The sequence below is a fragment of the Anas platyrhynchos genome, chromosome Z (genome assembly GCF_047663525.1).
Source record: "Anas platyrhynchos isolate ZD024472 breed Pekin duck chromosome Z, IASCAAS_PekinDuck_T2T, whole genome shotgun sequence".
Classification (NCBI taxonomy): Eukaryota; Metazoa; Chordata; class Aves; order Anseriformes; family Anatidae; genus Anas; species Anas platyrhynchos.
Genome location: NC_092621.1, coordinates 34,945,425 through 34,963,116, shown reverse-complemented (window position 1 = coordinate 34,963,116; position 17,692 = coordinate 34,945,425). Strand labels below are relative to the sequence as shown.

Here is a 17,692-nt window from a genome sequence, read left to right as displayed (position 1 = left end):
GTCACTGAGTACTTAAAAAAGCCCTTCTTGTTGTATCTGGCCAGAAACAATTCCATTTGGGCTTTAGGTTTCCTAACTTGATCCTTGACTGCTCAGACAGCATCTCTACATTTCTCTTAGGTCATCTGTCCTTGCTTCCTCCCTCTGTAGGCTTCCTTTTTCTGCTGGAGTTGGGCCAGGAGGGCCACCTGGCATTTTTGCCTGACTTCCTCTTTGTTGGGATGCATTGCTCCTGAGCTTGAATAGTTATTCCAAGGGATGTGGTGAATGTTCACAGATCAGATAAGTGTTGTCTATGCAGTTACATGGCTTTGAATGCATTCCTTATATGCCTTTGAAAGAAACAAGGTGTTCTCTCATCTTGGAATTGTTTTAAAAAAAATCAGTTGTTTTTCTGTCTTACTTAAACAATCTGTCTATGTGAGATGTACCTCTGCTTCAGCCTTGATTTAAGTATGTCTCATTCTTTCTAAATAGCTCGTTATTACTTGTTTCTAAAGACAATATGAAGATAAATGTGTTTGTAACTAACTTTTCTGTTTCTGCAAGCTGATGCTTCTGTATCCACTACACTAAATTCTGTGAATATTTTCTCAAACATTTTTCTATGTTCTTTTTATGGAATGTTTCTGTGGGGAGATGCATATCATTTTTCTTTTTCATAGATTCTCTCTCTCTTTACAACCCAGCCCCTCTAAGATGACTGTATGGATGAAGTTTATTATGTCTGGTTAGTGCAGCTCATCAATTTTTCCATTGTGGATAATTAGCTACAGAGCAGGTGTTTTTCTGAGTAGCTCCATCTACTGATCAGATGCTGTGATACTGCTAGGGAAGATGATGGCATCTAAGAATATTTCTGTATGGGCAAAAAATGAACTTACCTGCTTAAAACTTGGTTTTGACATGCTGTTACGGTGATATTAAGGATTCTTGTAAATCATTCTTTTATTTCCTTGTACCAAGATAGTTCTATTTTTCTGAAGATGAATGATGAATAGCTGAAATTATTTGAAACATTACTGTATGAGGTAATCATGGTATGGAGCACATAAAACAAGTGATGTCTTTTTAAGATTTACTGTTACTAAATTTGATTTTTTTCACATAGAGAAACAATACAGTAGTATGATATATTAATATATAATAGTATAGTAATGCTAACATTTAAAACTGTTGTTTGAAGAAGCAACAGTTGGTGCTGTTCTTCACTTGGGTAATGCATTCCTTAAATTAGGCTGAAAAACAAGCTGAAGCTGAGGAACCAGCAGTAGTGGCAACAGCAGCGGTTGCAGCAGCAACTCCTGTGACAGGGTCTCCAAAAGTAAGCCCCAAAAGAGGAAGACCAGCAGGTAACCTTAAAGGATTTTTTTTTTTCTGTTACAGAAATACCTTTGTATAATTAGAGAGGTTGTACTGCCTCTTTCCTCCTGAACTACTGCAAAGTATTTTCTTACGCTAAGGACAGTGCTTGATAATAGATTGTTATGAGAAAATATATCATATCTCAAACTGGAGCCTTTAGGACATAAATGGATTTAAATTGTTAGCATTAATGCTCAGTCCTCTGAATAAGTGTAATTGTTTCGGGGGGTACAAGTGTCCCCTTCAGAAAAGCATTCTTTGTAGAACACTGCTAAACTATGGACTATGCAATAAGATTTCTTCGTGCACTGTTGCTCTGCAAAGGTTTAAAAACATCCTTAAAGCATGAGTAAGAGAGCTGTGGGGAGATGATGCCTGTAGATGGAGCTCAGAGAACAATAAAAACAAGCAAAGAGTAGGAGAGACTCATTTAAAAATATTTAAAACAATAAAACGATCTGTGTAGATTGACAGGGAAGTGAAGTGAAAGTAAAACGACTTTATTTAAAATATATAATTTGAAACATTTGCTGCAAATCCAGTAGTGCTTGTTTTTTTTTGAAGGTAGCTATGATCCGATTTGTTGGAAGCTTTGTGGTAAGCTTGCAGATATTCTTGAATTGGTTATTAACTACTTCACTAGCAAACAGTTCTTGGAGCAGTAAAGTACATTGTATGACCATACAGTCTGGGAAACAGATAGGTAATACTTTATACTCATCTGTATTGTCTGTTGACAATATGAAAATAACTTAGAGAAAGTGCAACCAGTTAACTAGACTCAGTTGCTTTTGCCTTGGAAGCTGCGAGGAAATTAAATCTACATTGTCCTCCACAATTTCATTATATTTACTAAATGTACATTTGTAATAGTCATATGTGCTTTTGTCTTTAAAATGTATTTTGTTTCCACTAACTACTGTCTGTAAGAGCAGGAAAGGATCTGTATGAGATGCTTTTGCCCTTTACATAAAATACCTTTTTGTAAGATGTACTATGCAGCATTTTCTAGTGCCAATATGATGCATGCATCTCTTGCTTAACAGTGCTCTACACTAATACCAACAGAAATTTAAACACTATTACGTCACCTGATACCACAGTGAACATGTGGTGAGACAAGCACATTCTGAAAATCTGTAAATGCAGTGCACTGAGTGTTTTTGTTTGACAGTTCCATGGGTTTAAATGCCAAGAAGGCAGATATACTGTCTTGCAACAATATGGCAAATGTGAGGAAATGCCAAGCTTTTCTATATACCTTGGTATGGTGGTAGAACTTAAGTGGTTTGCTACCAAGTTAAGGAAGCTCCATGGTGTACCGAAAGCTACTGGCATTAAACAGGCTCCATGTAAATGTGGACACTAAACGACTTCTTTACACTTATTTCTGATTCTCTGATTTCAGGCTTGTTTATATCAGTTATGCAACATTTAAAACAAACTGTAATTGCACAGAGTGCAGAAAATACGAGAGTTGGTAGTTTGAGCCTGTGGTTAGCAAATAACCGAAGTATGAAATAGCACTAATATTTCAAAGAGATCTTGATTTAAGGCTGGTACTCACTTAACACTTGAATTTTGTATAAAAACAGTTATTTTGGTTTAAGTGTAACATCTCTTGAGTAAGAATCTTTCTTCAGAGACAAGGAATTAGATGGTAGCTGTGGACTAACCTGTTATTTCCGTATAAAAACTAGCTTCTGAAGTGAAGAGTCCAAAACCAAGAGGGAGACCCAAGTTGGTGAAAACACCTTGTATTTCCGAGAGTGACCTGTGAGTTGTTTATTGTAATATAAAACTTCTTCATTGTTAACATTGTCCTGTATGTGAAGACATCATATTTAGTTCCTGATTGTTTTTTTTCCCCTCCACTGTTCAATATGAGTTACTGTTTGTTTTGATGTTGTTTATGATTCTATATTAACTCTTGAGTTACTATTATATAGTATTGTGTATGAATACTATTACATAACTCAAGGTATATAATTATATAAATCAAGACAGAAGATCCTAACCTTCCTGATTTGTGAAGTCTGTGCAAAAATCCTTATTAACTTAGTAACTGCATGCTGTGTGAAAAGATACTTGATAAGAGGAAGGCAAGATCATACAAAAGGAAAATGTCAATTTGTTACATTTTGTTTCAAAATTCTCTTCTGATGGTATGACCAAATTCCAACACTGTCAGCAACCTAAATTTTATACTTACCCTCCATTGTCCTTGGGCCAGGCCTCAAGTTTTTCCTATAACTGAAAGAAAGTTCAGCATTAGCATAATATTTTGTAGGTTAGCAAATGCACAGTTTTGGTGTATGTACACCTTAAATAATTATAACATAAGAATTACTTTAGTGTTTGCACTCTGGAATAGTCTTTGGTCCTGCAGATACATATGCATGTGGAGAACTTCTGAGCGTTAACTTCTTGACTTTACATCTATGCATGCACAATATGTTTGCTTTATTAAGGCCTCTGTACTATTAATAATTATTATCTTCATTTATTATTATTTGTATTCAATAATAACATTCTTTTTTTAGCATAGGTAATGGACAATAATTCTAGAAAAAGACCTTACATTTTTTGACCACAGTCATTAGATTAACTGAGAGTTCATTAATTTCATAATTTTTAAGATTCTGTATTTTCAAAAAAAAACACACCTTCCTGAATTGAGGGAATTTACGTGCTTTAAGTTCACTGTTACTAATGATGATGCCTAAGTACTGTTCATGTTTCAGTGTTACTGAGGAGGAGAAAGCAAAGAAAAAAGGACCAGAAGAAAAGTCTAAAAAACAAGGGAAGAAGGATGAAGAAGGTCAGAAGGAAGAGGAAAAACCAAAGAAAGAATTTGACAAAAAAGAAGGAAAAAAAGAGGCTGAACCAAAAAGGAAGAACGCTACAAAAATCATTTTTACATCAACTTCTGATTCTGAAGATGATGGAGAAGAGCAAGAGTGTGACAAGGTATAATTTCGCTGTACTGATCTATTTATTATAAAGGAAAGTAGTATCACTGAAGATACTTTTTTTTTTTTTTTTTTCCGGATGAAAGGGACCTTGGAGTTCATCTAACTCCAGCCCCCCTGCCATAGGCAGGGATATCACCCACTAGATCAGGTTGGCCAAGGCCCCATCCAGCCTGGCTTTGAACACCTCCAGGGACAGGGCATTAACTGAAGTTTATGCCAGATCTCAATGTTGGAACCTTGTGGTTGGCTAATACAGAGATGCAGAATAAAAGTTGCAGAATATTATTCTGTCAAATAGTTCTTTCAGATTTTTTTTCAGTGGCTTTTTTTTGTTGTTATAGCTATGGTATTTACTTTATTTCGATTGTTGTGTTTGTTTGGGTCTTTTTTGCTTGAATGCTTCTAAGAGAATATTTGGCTTGAAATAAGCTTTTGAAAGATATAAGGCTTTCCCAGTCATTTGCAATTTCTTCATTTTTGTGGTGGTCAGAATATTTTCTTCCAATTGGAAAAGGAAGAAGGGGGGAAAGGACTAAAAAAAATCAGAGTTTATCATCATATGGAAGTCTTGTATTTAGTTGCAGGGAAAGCCAACTGTTGTCAGGTTGTTCCATGAACCAGAGTTGCTTCAGAGATATAGTGTAGGTAGGTTCACCTGTTTATTGAGACAAGGATTCAATCATCTTGCTTTACAGTAACCTAAAGATTTATTTTCTCTTTCCAATCCTAAAATCCCAAATTAAACCAGAAGAAAAAAGGAGGAAGAAGCTTGCAGGGAGCTCATAGAAGAAACATTATGAGAGGCCAACAGGAGAGAGAGGTGACAGAACGAAAGCGTAAGCAAGAGGAGCAGACAGACTGTGAACCGTGAGTATTGTCTAACATGCAATGTCTACAAATCATAGGAGCACTTTGAAACTAGCAGGAGAAGACAGTATATGAAAAAATGCCAAGCTGGTTTGTACCGTGTTCTATTTTTCTCTCCCCCCCGCCTTTTTTTTGTCTATTTTACATTCTTTTTAAGGGGAGAGTAAAAAGCTCCTTTAAATCAGTATGTACTATTATGGGAGGATGAGAAGAACTGAACCTAGAAATGAAGTGATATCAGTCTTCCAGTGAGTTGGAATTTCTAGCAGAGAACAGATCATGGAGTGTGTTTAGAAGTATCCTTAGACTACGCATTTGAGAATGGAAATGATATTCTGGACAGCCCTGTATTTTACTTTATCTTGAAGGCATTTTATTGAGACTGGTAGGACCTATTAATCCATGGTAACGGATATTTTTGGTCAGGTTGTGGAATGCATAGGGTTTCCTGGAAAACATTTCCTTCTGTCTGGCAGCTGGAACTGAGCACACTGTCAGATGGAACAACATAAAAAATAAGAAATACTCTGGCAGTGCAAGGACAGTTGACTGATACCAAGAGCAGTCCACGTTCAGAAAATAAATTATGACAAATGAATCAAGCATAAGACTCTGGAGAGACGAGCCCCCCAGAAACCTGGGGGGCCAATAGGAAAAAAAATTTACTCCTTCTCAAGAGCTATTCTGCAAATGGGTGTAAAAGCCACCACCACAAGAACGTGATGTTCCCATCCCCACAGTTGGTGGGAGGGCAGAAGAAAGGGAGAATAAGGAGGAGGATAATGGTCCCCCTTATTTTTAACTAAAACTCTACTTTTTTCACATCCATTAACAACGTTGTAGTTTGTCTGGGGTTTTATCCTCTACCCCTTTCTTCTCTTCTCTGTCACTCCTTCTCTGGAAAGCTAGCACAGTTATTCTGCCTGCCAGTAGCAAACCTAAGTGTTTCCAACTCCAGAGATAACAAACTGTCCTTAGAATTTTTGCAGCTTTTAATATATCACTGTTTAAATCTGACATACACTGACTGATTTCTGCAGTTAAGTGTTATATATTGATTTGGTTATAGTAATCAGATTTCCTCTACTTTTAAATGGCTTTTGTATTGTATTTGCTTGAAGGTATATAGAGCTTTGTTTCAGGAAGATAAGGGAGGAATAGTTAATGAATGTATAATGAATTTCATTGTAGCTTATTATTAATGGCACAAGACTTCAAGGTACTTTATTAGTACACCAAATGTAAGCTGATCCTGTTTTTTGGTTATCTTCCTCATCAGTTTAATCCACATTTTCTTGGCTGTAACTACTTCATTAATATTTACATAAATGTACTAATAGTGCTTTGTATGAAATTTGAGGAAATCTTAGTGTTTAAAGGGCATGAACCTGTGCTACCAGTTGTAGTAAAATAGCCTTATGTACTTGAAAATTGTTGTCTGTAATTGGATGGAGTATGGAAGGACCATGGAAGATGACAGACATGAAAGCCTGAATGTTTTATGGATGCATATTACTAAATACTTAGTCATGACATGCTGAAATATGATTCTATCAATCTGCCTATAAACCTATAGTGTTTGGGTTCGAAGAGGCCTTAAGGAATACCCAGTTTCAACCCCCTGCCATGGGCAGGGACACCTCCCACCAGACCAGGTTGCCCAAAGCCCCATCCAGCCTGGCCTTGAGCACCTCCAGGGATGGGGCAGCCACAGCTTCTCTGGGCAACCTGTACCAGGGCCTCACTACCCTGAGTGAAAAATTTCCTCCTTATGTCTAATCTAAACCTACCCGCTTTTAGTTTAAAGCCGTTCCCCCTTGTCTTACCACTCCACTCCCTGCCTGCCAGAGTCCCTCTCCTGCCCCCATTAGGTACTGGAAGGGTGTGGCAATGTCTCCCCATAGTCTTCTCTTCTCCAGGCTGAACAGCCCCAGCTTCTACAGCCTTCATAGGAGAGGTGCTCCAGCCCTCTGAACATCCTCATGGCACTCCTCTGTACTCATACTTCTGAAATCCTTCTTGCACTGGGGGCCCCAGAGCTGAACGCAGGGCTCCAGGTGGGGTCCCATGAGAGCAGAGCAGAGGGGGACACTCACCTCCCTCGCCCTGCTGGCCATGCTTCTTTCAGTGCAGCCCAGGATACAGCTGGCTTTCTGGGCTGCATGCGCACATTGCCAGCTCATACTGAGCTTCTCATCAAGCAGACCCCAGCTTCTTCTCATCAGGGCTGATTATAATTATAAAATAAGGCTTTGGAACCCCTCAGTAAGACAAGAATGAGGAATTGTAAAACAGTTTAATGATCTTCTCTGAAAAAAGTTAATCTGGTTTGAAAGGTTTTTGCTTGCCTTCCTCTTCTAAGACAGATGAAGGTATTTTTTTTGTTTTGTTTTCTTGAGTTCCAGCTTTACTTTAGAAAGGCAATTAGAAAGAGGCAGGAGATTTTGGTTAATTCATAATTATCTTAATCATAATTCATAATTATCTTAATCATAAATCATAATTTGGTTAAATCACAATTTTCTTTAGTAGTATTTATGTCCAGGAGATTTAAGTTATCATTGATACGTTACAGGTCAGTTGTAGGATAAATATGATGTAATAACCAGATCAGGACTGAAATCACATACTAACTGATTATTATTAACTTATCTTTCCATAATTCCCTATGGTAACGTTAAATAGTAGTATTGCTCTTTTTTTTGGTTCACTTTTTCTGTCATCATAAAGCATTTTTTCCCTACAAAATTAGCTTTGTACAATGCCATTTTTCAAATTTGCACATGCAATCAAAACAGAGTATAGTTCACAAATGTGACTTGTCTTTATAAACCTGTAATTTTCTTTTCTGGGGGAAAACAGTCTGTCAGTGTGTGATTTATCAGCAATATCACAGCTAAGTAAGTAACTTTTATTTATTTTTTTTTCAGTCTGTGAAAACCAGGGCTTAGTTCATTGTGGTTTTTGCATGCTAATATTTTACAGAAATAGTATGTCAAAACATGACATCTCATCTAAAAACTAGAGGGAAAAAAGACTGAAAAACATATTTTACAATTTTGTAAATACACTTCAATGTTTTTAATAGGCAGAGTAAAGAAGAAGGCAAGAAAACAGAAGTTAAGAAGATGGAGAAAAAAAGAGGTTAGTTTAAAGAAGCTGACAGAATATTTTGGGTCACCTTAAACTTTGAACAGAATTAACTGCCTGGATAAGATAATCTACTGTGAAGGGTGGTGTTGGGATCTTAGTCCAAGTTGTTTGATCCATGACTGCATTCTTCTGTGAAACAGGACATTCTTGTGCTTATGTGTTTATTCTTCTGTGTTCCTTCTTCAGTGCATTATAACAGTTCTCTGCTATTCTTGTTTTACTGTCATTCAAGACTTTGAACCTTTTCTGATGATCCCTTCTAATGGTGAAAAAGAAACAAAAGTTTCTATTCTTTGAATCAAATCATTCTAGTTTTCCCTTTCTTTTTTCCCTTTGTTTTCTCATAACACAAGATAATCTGGGGGACCTCTTGAAAATATTTAGATATTACCTTTTACTGAGCAAGAGGCTTCGCTAAGCAAGAGGCTTGTTCTTCCTAAGCAAGAGGCTTAGATTCAGATTATTGTGGTCTTGCCTACTAACCCAGAGTTGCAAACTGACCTTCACAGGGATAAGTCATTCCTTTTTTAGTACTCCTGTCTTTAAGAGCAATCCAAACCACTGGCTGTTATTTGTAATATAGTAAAGATCCACTGGCATGGACTGCAAGAAAATCCACTGCTGGCAGGGGAAAATAATTTATCCAAACCCATCCAAGATGACTAGACTTACATTCTGTTTGTGTGCAATATTCTTTATGCTCAATTTACTGAAAACAAAACAATCAATATCCAGGTGTCCTGTCACTTAAGGGTTTCCAAGTTTGTAGCTGTTAGTATTTATTGAAACTTCTCTTTTAACGTAGTTGTGAAGCAGGTGATGACAGGTAGATATTGAAACTGAAAATTATTTTCAGCTTAAAATTCCTAAGGAGAAAACTTTGCAGGCTGCTAATACTGTCCAGTTTAAACAAAGTGTGTACTTCACTTCAGGTCATAACCCCTGTGGCATGCTTGAGTGTGCTTGAAAGGTTATCTGAATTGGGCTGCCTGTCCATTTTTTTCTTTGTGTTCAGATTTGTGTAATGGTTTCTACAAAACTGAACCTCATGTGATTACCAAATATTAATACATAGTATTTTTAATCTTCAGAAACATCAATGGATTCCAGGCTTCAAAGAATACACGCAGAAATTAAGAACTCCCTAAAAATTGATAATTTTGTAAGTATATGTATCTTTTGTAGAATTCCAGCAAGAAATACATACATGTTTGTTGTTAATTAATATTCTGAGAATGAAAAGATTTTTTTTCATTTTGAAAGGTAATGATGATGTTTAAATGGGGTTACTATAGACATTAAAATATTGATGTCAGCAGGTAAAATTGGTTTTGCTTAAACATACTTCAGAATAAATTACCTATCAGAAACATTGAAATGAGATGAGCCTTACAGGAACACGAGAAGGAAGCAATGAGTCAGGAAGTGGCAGAATATCTGTTGTAGGGGATGGAGACCTCTATCTGCTGTCTCAGCTCATTGTTGAAGAAGGCTTGCTGCCTTCTGAGGGCTCAAATTCTTAACACTGCTGACAGGTGGCTGAGGCTTGTGTGGCCTTCAGGCTTTTTATTAACTGCTGCTGTTTTTCCAGTGATACAGTCAGGGGAGACCTGCAAAGTACTGAATATGACTCTGTGGCTCTGAGAGTGATGTTCAGATGCAGTATGGACCTGGGTGGTGGTCTCAATCTTCCCAATGAGAGGAAAGGGCTTGTGAAGGAATGGATGGATCCTGTGGGTCAACAATTGTTGACAATTGTGGGTCAACAGTTGAACTGATGTGAGCAACAGGATTTGGCTTCCAAATGATGGAAACTCTGAGGATCAAGGACTGCAAGGAGACAACAGGATCCACCTGACCAACTGGGTAAAGGTATCACTGACAAGAAGCTGGTCAACCTGGTTAAATAGCTTTAAACCAAGAGCAACAGTGAACAAAAAAGTGAGGAAATGGTGGACCAGAATGGCATGCAGGGTGATAAGAACAGAAGCAACTTTGTTATCAACAAAACAGGGCTGAAGTGGAGTCGCTACAAGTGCATGCACAAAAATGAGGAACTGCCGACAGCACAGCATTACAAGGAAATCTCCCAGCCTTTCTAGAAAGTACAACCGAGTGCCTCTCTGAAGTGCATGTACACCAATGCACACTTTGTGGGGAATTGGACAGAAATTAGACATCTATTTGCAATTGCAGGTCTGTGGTGTCACAGGGATCATAGATTTGGTAGAACAGTTCATGGAAGGTTGATACAGATGGGTGCTTCCATCCTTTAGGAAGGACGGGTGCCATGTAGGCAAGGCAGGAAATAACTATATGAGAGACCAGTGGGAGTGCTTGGATCTTTGCATTGGGACAGATTGTTACCCAACTGAGAATTTACAGTCCGGATTAGCAGGCAGATAGACAACGGTGATATTGATGAGAACATCTGCTGCAGATCACCCAATTAGGAGGTAGATCATCTTAAGGCAGATGAGAGACACCTTCGATTCAAATGTTCCGGTCCTAGGCGGACCACCCTGCTATCTGCTGGAGGACAGCATGGAGATTACATGACAATCCAGGAAGTTCCTGGAGTGCGAGAGATTTATAACAGATGATCACAGAGCTGACAAGAGAAGACCTCCTGTTGGACTTGATTCTTAGGAAAGAGCTGGTCAGGGATAGTAAAGGCAGGGGCAATCTTGGCTGCAGTGACTGTGAGATGGTAAGAGTTCAGGACCCTAGGAAGAGGGAGCAGGAGAAAAGTCATCACAGCTTTGGACACAGGAGAGCAGACTTGGGCCTTTAAAGGCATCTGCTTGGAAGAATCCCTTGGGAGATAATTCTGGACATAAAGGGGGAACAGGAGATCTGGTTTGCCTGAATTACCTCCTTAAGATTGGTCCATCTTGACAAGTAGGAACGTAAGCAAACATGTCAGCAGGTCTGCATGGATGAACAAGAAGCTCCTGACTAAATTTGGACATGAGAAGCAAGCACACAGGAAGTGGGAACAGACCGGTGAGCTGGGAGGAGTAAGCAGACGCTGTCCAAATGTGGATGGATGAACTTTGAGGAAAACCAAAACCCACCTAGAATTCTTCAAATGAGAGTAATGGAGCAAATATCTTACAACACTGCGAAGAACATTGGTTACAGAGCTACAGCAAGGATACCTAGCTTATCATAATTGCATGTATTAATTATTAAAAGAAAAAAAAATACTAATTTCTATTGAGAACAGGAGCTACAGCTTTATTCAAGATGTAAAATACTATTGTGACCTGTGCTGGAGACTAACCTTAGTTCTAAATAGGAAGTAAAAGTAAGAGAAGCTGACAGTAAGGGAATTGAGAACTAAGTATTACAGAAGGAAGAATTTAACACAATGGTTCTGAGACATGGACCAGAAAATCACAATTGATTCTGGGTTCCCTCCACAATGTGTCACTCACCAAAGTTGTAACTGAAAGCTCTACACAAATACAGTTCTGTGTATCAGACAGCTGCTTAATTTGTTTAGCTGCCTTCTCAGTGGCAGGTCACATGGAAAAAATTGTATATCGAAAAGGCCGAGTATTTGCAGAACAGCTGTAGGTAACAAACTACTAGAATTGTGAGAGCAGCACAAAGCTTGGGTTGGTATAATGAAGGTATGAAGTTGTTTCTTGGTTTTTGTTTTTTATTTTATGTCACTCAAATAACATGTACCTCTTGGTATGTGTTTGTATGGATTGTATAGATTGTTATAATGTGAAGTACATCATCAAATTAAGGACATTTTAGGAATGTATCATCAAGTGTGGAAATGAATTCAATATGGCTATTTAAGGAGTATTAACATTTAAGTGACGTCATCAAACTAACTTCTTGTTTATCTACAGGATGTGAACAGGTGTATTGAGGCTCTTGATGAGCTTGCATCCCTTCAAATCACAATGCAACAAGCTCAGAAACATACAGAGATGATTCTAACTCTCAAGAAGGTGAGATCAGCAATGTTATTCAAAATACTGTGTTCTTAAACTTACATGGGTGTTATTTATCCCTTCGGAGAGTGAATATACTAAGATATTTCATATTTACTTAAGAATGTCATCTACCACTTGATGAAATTACATAGGTATTTACATGCAGAAGTGGAACCGCCTATTTTATCACTTCAATTTCAGATACGGAAATTCAAAGTTAGCCAAGTTATCGTGGAGAAATCTACTATGCTTTATAACAAGTTCAAGACCATGTTTCTGGTCGGGGAAGGAGACTCTGTTCTTTCCCAAGTTCTAAATAAATCACTTGCTGAGCAGAAGCAGCACGAGGAAGCCAATAAAACCAAAGAACAGTGGAAGAAAGGAAGTAACAAAAAAATGGAAAAAGAGAAGGACCAAACAGGTAAATCATTGTGGTTTTAATTTCTTGTAATATAAAAGACTTAGTCTCCACCCACTTCTGAGCCAGCTTCCAGAAACACTTGATGTATGAATTCAACTCATCTATACCTTCGCATACCATTTATATACCATTTATACCTTCGCATATCTGAAATAGTCAAGGATAATGCTCCTGTAACTAAGTTTAAAATCCATTGGTAAAACTTATGACTGTTTTCCACAGTTATTTTGCCTTTACTACATGAGTGTAAGGGCTTTTGCAAGAAATTAATTCAGTGTTTTTTACTTCGTAAATCTTTTAGCTCCATTACTTTGTGGGGAAAAAAAAAACAAACATTAAGCTTTAGATAGAACAACATCCTACTTCCGTTCTTCAAGGAGCTTTTTGGTGCCTACATTGTTTTTCGTTTCCACCTTGCTTTTTACCAGCCTCTTCCTATGTCATGCATACTACTATATGTAGCAGCAGCTTCTAACCACTTACATGCTACTTAGTAGCATAGTTCAGTCTAATAATAAAGAAGTAGTTGTCATGAAGGCAGAAGAAGCCTTTATGCCTTAGCATAAAGCAGTACTATTCCAGATTAATTCTGGGTGCTTATAAAAGTATTAGACAACATTGAAAGCCTCCTGTGGCAAGGAGGCTCTTCAGTAACTTAAAAAAAAGGAGTGAAATGCAGTAAAGAGTCTTATTTGTGTTTTGAAATAGAACAAAATGAGAGAGACATTCGGAAGCTGGGTTGCAATCAAATTTAAATCCTTGACCGTGTAAGAGTTCTACCCATCCCTTAATATTATGTAGGTTCTTGATGCCCACAAGTATTGGAAAAAAGCTGAATTGGAACTTGAATCCTGGGAGCAAAACTATTTAATCAAAACTGAAACTTTTATCACTTGGATCTGGAAAAAAGCAAGTAACTGTAACTGAGGCGACTGAGGATGCCAAGGATTCAGAATAACTGTAGTTGTGTTTGCAACTACTAAGGAAGAAAGATGACCTTGAAATCCTGCTGTTTATTGCAAGAGAAGTATGTCTGATGTAGTGGGGGCTCTACACAGATCGTTCCCCAGCCCCGTGACAGGCACAGGGCGGTAGGCTGACCTTGGCTGACGGCTGGGTGCCCACCACACAGCTCTCATTCCCTTTTCTCAGCCAAACAGGAGGCGAAAGTAAGATGAGATGAGGTTTGTGGGTTGAGATATGGATAGCAAGATTGCTCGTCAGTTGCTGTCATGTGTAAAACTGATTCAACTTGAGGATTATTCTACTCTGTTCTAATAGGGAAAAAATACTGGAAACAAAAGCAAAATGAAAAAATGGGGCATCTACAGCTCCTCTGGGCAACCTGTTCCAGTGCCTCACCACCCAAATAGCGAAGAATTTCCACCTTGTATCTAAGCTAAACCTACCCTCTTCAAAGTTTAAAACCATTAAAACCATTCCCCCTTGTCCCATCACTGCACACACTGACAAAGAGCCCCTCCCCAGCTCTTCTGTAGTCCCCTTTAGGTACTGGAAGGATGCTGTAAGGTTTCTCCCTGTAGCCTTCTCTTCAGGCTGAACAACTCAAACTCCATCAGCCTTTGTAGGAGAGGTGCTCTCCAGCCCTCTCATCATCCTAATGGCCCTCCTCTGGACTCACTCCAACAGGACCATGTCCTTGTGTCAGTGGCCTGTTGTGGTTTAACCCCGGCAGGCAGCTCAGCCCCACACAGCTGCTCACACACTGTCCCCAGGTGGGATGGGGGAGAGAATCAGAGAGGTGAGAGTGTGAGAACTCCTGGGCTGAGATAAGGACAGTTCACCAAACAAAGCAAAAGCCGCGTATGCAAGCAAAGCCAAACCAGGAAGCTATTCACCACTCCCTCATAGCAGGCAGGTGTTCAGCCACTTCCAGGAAAGCAGGGCTCAGCACATGGAATGGCTTCTTGGGAATACAAATGCCATCACTCTGAATGTCCCCCCTTCCCCTTCTCCTCTCTTACCCCAGCTGTTGTTGCTGAGCATGATGCCACATGGTGTGGGACACCTCTGGCCAGCCTGGGCCAGCTGTCCTGGCTGTGTCCCCTCCTGGAGCACCCCCAGGCTCCTCACTGGTAGGGCAGCATGAGGAACTCGAAAGGCCTTGGCTCTGTGTGATCACTGCTCTGCAGCAACTAGAAACACGTGTGTTAGCACACCTATTTTCATCAAAAATCCAAATCATAGCTTAATACAAACTTCTGTGAAAAAAATTAACTCTCTCCCAGCCAAAGCCACGTCAGGGACCCAGAGTTGAACACAGTGTGCCAGGTGGGGTCTCTTGAACTGTCCATCTGGCTTAGAGTGGTAAGCAGAATTCATGATCAAGTGTATGCTCAGAATGCGTACACGCTCATGCGTGCTCAGTCTCTTACTGCTCAGGATATAGGTATGCATTAGTCCTATTATTTGTAGCCTGGCAAAAACAAGAGGAACCTGAAATCTTGAGAAATGTTTTAATTTCCCATCATAAAAATTAGGGGATGAGGCTCAGTACATTGCATTTTCAGAAGTTAAAACACTATCAGTTCTTGCTTTTTGTGTTATTTCAGCTGCTAAGCATCAAGATGATGGGAAAACATATTGTTGGAGCTAACATTATTTGTAACATTATTTGGGGTTTCTTATAGCACAGTTTTTTTGCCTACTGTACTTTTTTTTTCTTCATCTGCCCTTTCATTGTTAAGGTTCAAAAGTTCTGAACGGAGGGTCTGAAACTCAAGACACCACCCAATCACAACACAATGGAGACAACACTGATGAAAACAAAGACAAGCCAGAAGTTGGGAGTAAGAAAAAGTGAGTTAGTAACTTTAATGAATTAAAGATTTGTTTTGTTACAGTAAAGTGATGTAAACAGAACATGAATAGATTGAAGTTACTTAATTGTGTTGAGTTACTGTTTTATTTACAGGTGTCTTTTTTCTCAGCTTCAGAGAATAATAATGGCATACTTTTTTTAAAAAGATTTTAAATGAGCATTTTAAAAATTACTTCCTTCACTGCTGTAGTGGAAATTAAAATTAAAAAAAAAAGATGTCTTTTTAGGAGAAAAACAGCTTGTAGGGAGGTAGGGTAAAGTACATGCTTTCCACTGTATTTTAGACTACTTAAAGCAAATGATGTCCGAACCAAATTTTACAGAAACTAACAGGATTTGTAAATTTTTTTTTTTTTTTTTTTGTAAAACCAATTTATCCTGATCAATAGCCAAACTACTTCAACTAGTGTTCTGTAATTATAATTCTGGTATCCCCCAAATGCAGATTAACTGCAGACTAGAACTTCCACCTGTGAAATTTTAGGACTCTATAAAATGTGATGGTATGTAATAATGCCAGAGGTTGATGCATTTATGTTTTCCAAACATGCATATGAATGCTTAAGGGTAGTATTTAAACCTTGGTCTCGCTGAAAATGCAGTTTTGTAAAAATAAATAAATAATAATAAAAACGTAAGCAACATAGAACATGAGGAATATGTAACAGAATTTAGTGAAAAATGAGGGAAGGGTCTAAAATTATCCTTGAGCAAAACTGGTTGGTTGAAATACCAACTTGTTTTTTTTCTGAGCAGTTCTGCTCTTGTGTTGCGTGATTCTTTTTGTCCAGCAGTATGTATTACTGCAAGCTTCCCTTTCATTACCATCTTCATACAGTCCAGGAGGACTGTATGCGAGAGTTGCCTGGCATTCTTTTGGCTGCATAACAAATTAAAGATATGAGGGTGTGTATATTAACCATTATTTACAGTAGGGGAAGCTTAAAAAAAAAACAAAACACCTTAAGATGACTATGAATTTGATTTTTGCTGGGAGGTAGCCTTAGAATTACCGCTTTCTTACTATTGAACTTTCAGAAATGACACTTGAGAATTTTCAGCCAGTGGTGAGGATGCCAGACCCTCATCTGCCTTCAAAAAGTAGCATGTTAAGGGAGCATAATTAAGGCATGAGTGTAGATTACCAGCATGAGTTATAGAGCATAGCACATTCCTTAAATGGGAGATGTGGTGAAAACACAGTACAGTACTCATAAAGTGCAACACCCAAGCTACTTGAAATCCACAGCAAAGGAGATCAGCATTAAATGTATTGGTCTAAGTATTTAAAAATAAACAACTTAACTGGTTGACTAAGGCATCATTTTTCATGGCCTGCTCCTTTCTTCTTTTCTGCATAACCTAACACAAATTTTCCAGTGGCAAAAAGAAAACCTCAGTCAAATTTCCCTTTATATTTACTGTTAAAAGAAAAAGTTTAAGAACATTTGGGTGCATGCATGACACTGTAGTGGACATTGGTGAAAAGAAACCTAAGGTGGATGCTCCAGATACATAAATGACATGCCTACAACAGGCAGGTGAATATAAACAGTCTCAAATAAGCTACTTTTAGGCAATGTAATTTATATTTTTAACATTTCAATAATTGTGATTGTGTGTGTAAAACTTGTAAATATATAGTCCATGAAGGAGCTAGGTGGGGGTGTCATCTTATGCTAATAAACATTTATCTTTTTATGTGTTTGTGGTTTTTGGTGTGGCCTTGAACTCTACACCCTCCAGCACTTCTTCTGACCTAGCTAAACAAGGAAATCAGCTCCACGCCATATAAAACCTTGTACAGCTGCTTGGGAGCAGTTTCTCTGGACTTAACATCCAAGATATTCATAAGAGGTTTTGCAAGTTGTTTTATATTCATTGCTTGCTAACAGATATAAGTTAAGTAATCTATCCACATACCTGTTTAAATTCAAGCAAGCTACAGACTGATGTCTCTCCATCATGTAAAATTCCTTACAGTCAGTATTTTTTATGTATATATATGTTTGTTTATTTCTGGTGCTCTGGTTTTTGCAAGCGAACAATTGGTGAGCAAAATGACTGTGAAAAAATCATGAATGTTAAAAACTGTTCCTACAGTTTCCACTGC

The 17,692-nt window shown here is 38.2% G+C and overlaps 2 protein-coding genes across 5 annotated transcripts in view; one reads left to right on the top strand and one right to left on the bottom strand.

Annotated features, from left to right (window-relative positions):
- Positions 1-17,692, top strand: part of PSIP1 (PC4 and SRSF1 interacting protein 1) — a 36,152-nt gene that overhangs the window by 17,037 nt on the left and 1,423 nt on the right. For 2 of the 3 annotated variants that reach the window (XM_038170185.2, XM_038170184.2), the window contains exons 8-16: positions 1,238-1,352; positions 3,066-3,141; positions 4,110-4,335; positions 5,089-5,207; positions 8,296-8,351; positions 9,452-9,522; positions 12,230-12,331; positions 12,518-12,737; positions 15,446-15,557. In XM_038170185.2, coding sequence (XP_038026113.2) covers positions 1,238-1,352; positions 3,066-3,141; positions 4,110-4,335; positions 5,089-5,207; positions 8,296-8,351; positions 9,452-9,522; positions 12,230-12,331; positions 12,518-12,737; positions 15,446-15,557 — 1,097 coding nt within the window. The remainder of the gene's footprint in view (positions 1-1,237; positions 1,353-3,065; positions 3,142-4,109; positions 4,336-5,088; positions 5,208-8,295; positions 8,352-9,451; positions 9,523-12,229; positions 12,332-12,517; positions 12,738-15,445; positions 15,558-17,692) is intronic. The other variant, XM_038170186.2, reaches the window with a different exon arrangement.
- The window catches only part of SNAPC3 (small nuclear RNA activating complex polypeptide 3), a 47,669-nt gene continuing 30,934 nt past the window's right edge, over positions 958-17,692 (bottom strand). Inside the window, exons 9-10 of one of the 2 annotated variants that reach the window (XM_038170188.2) lie at positions 3,578-3,618; positions 958-1,001 (exon numbers count right to left, since the gene is read on the bottom strand). In XM_038170188.2, the coding sequence (XP_038026116.2) occupies positions 973-1,001; positions 3,578-3,618 (70 nt within the window). In that variant the 3' untranslated portion in view covers positions 958-972. Of the gene's footprint in view, positions 1,002-1,828; positions 3,189-3,577; positions 3,619-17,692 lie in introns of those variants that run through there. The other variant, XM_072030706.1, reaches the window with a different exon arrangement.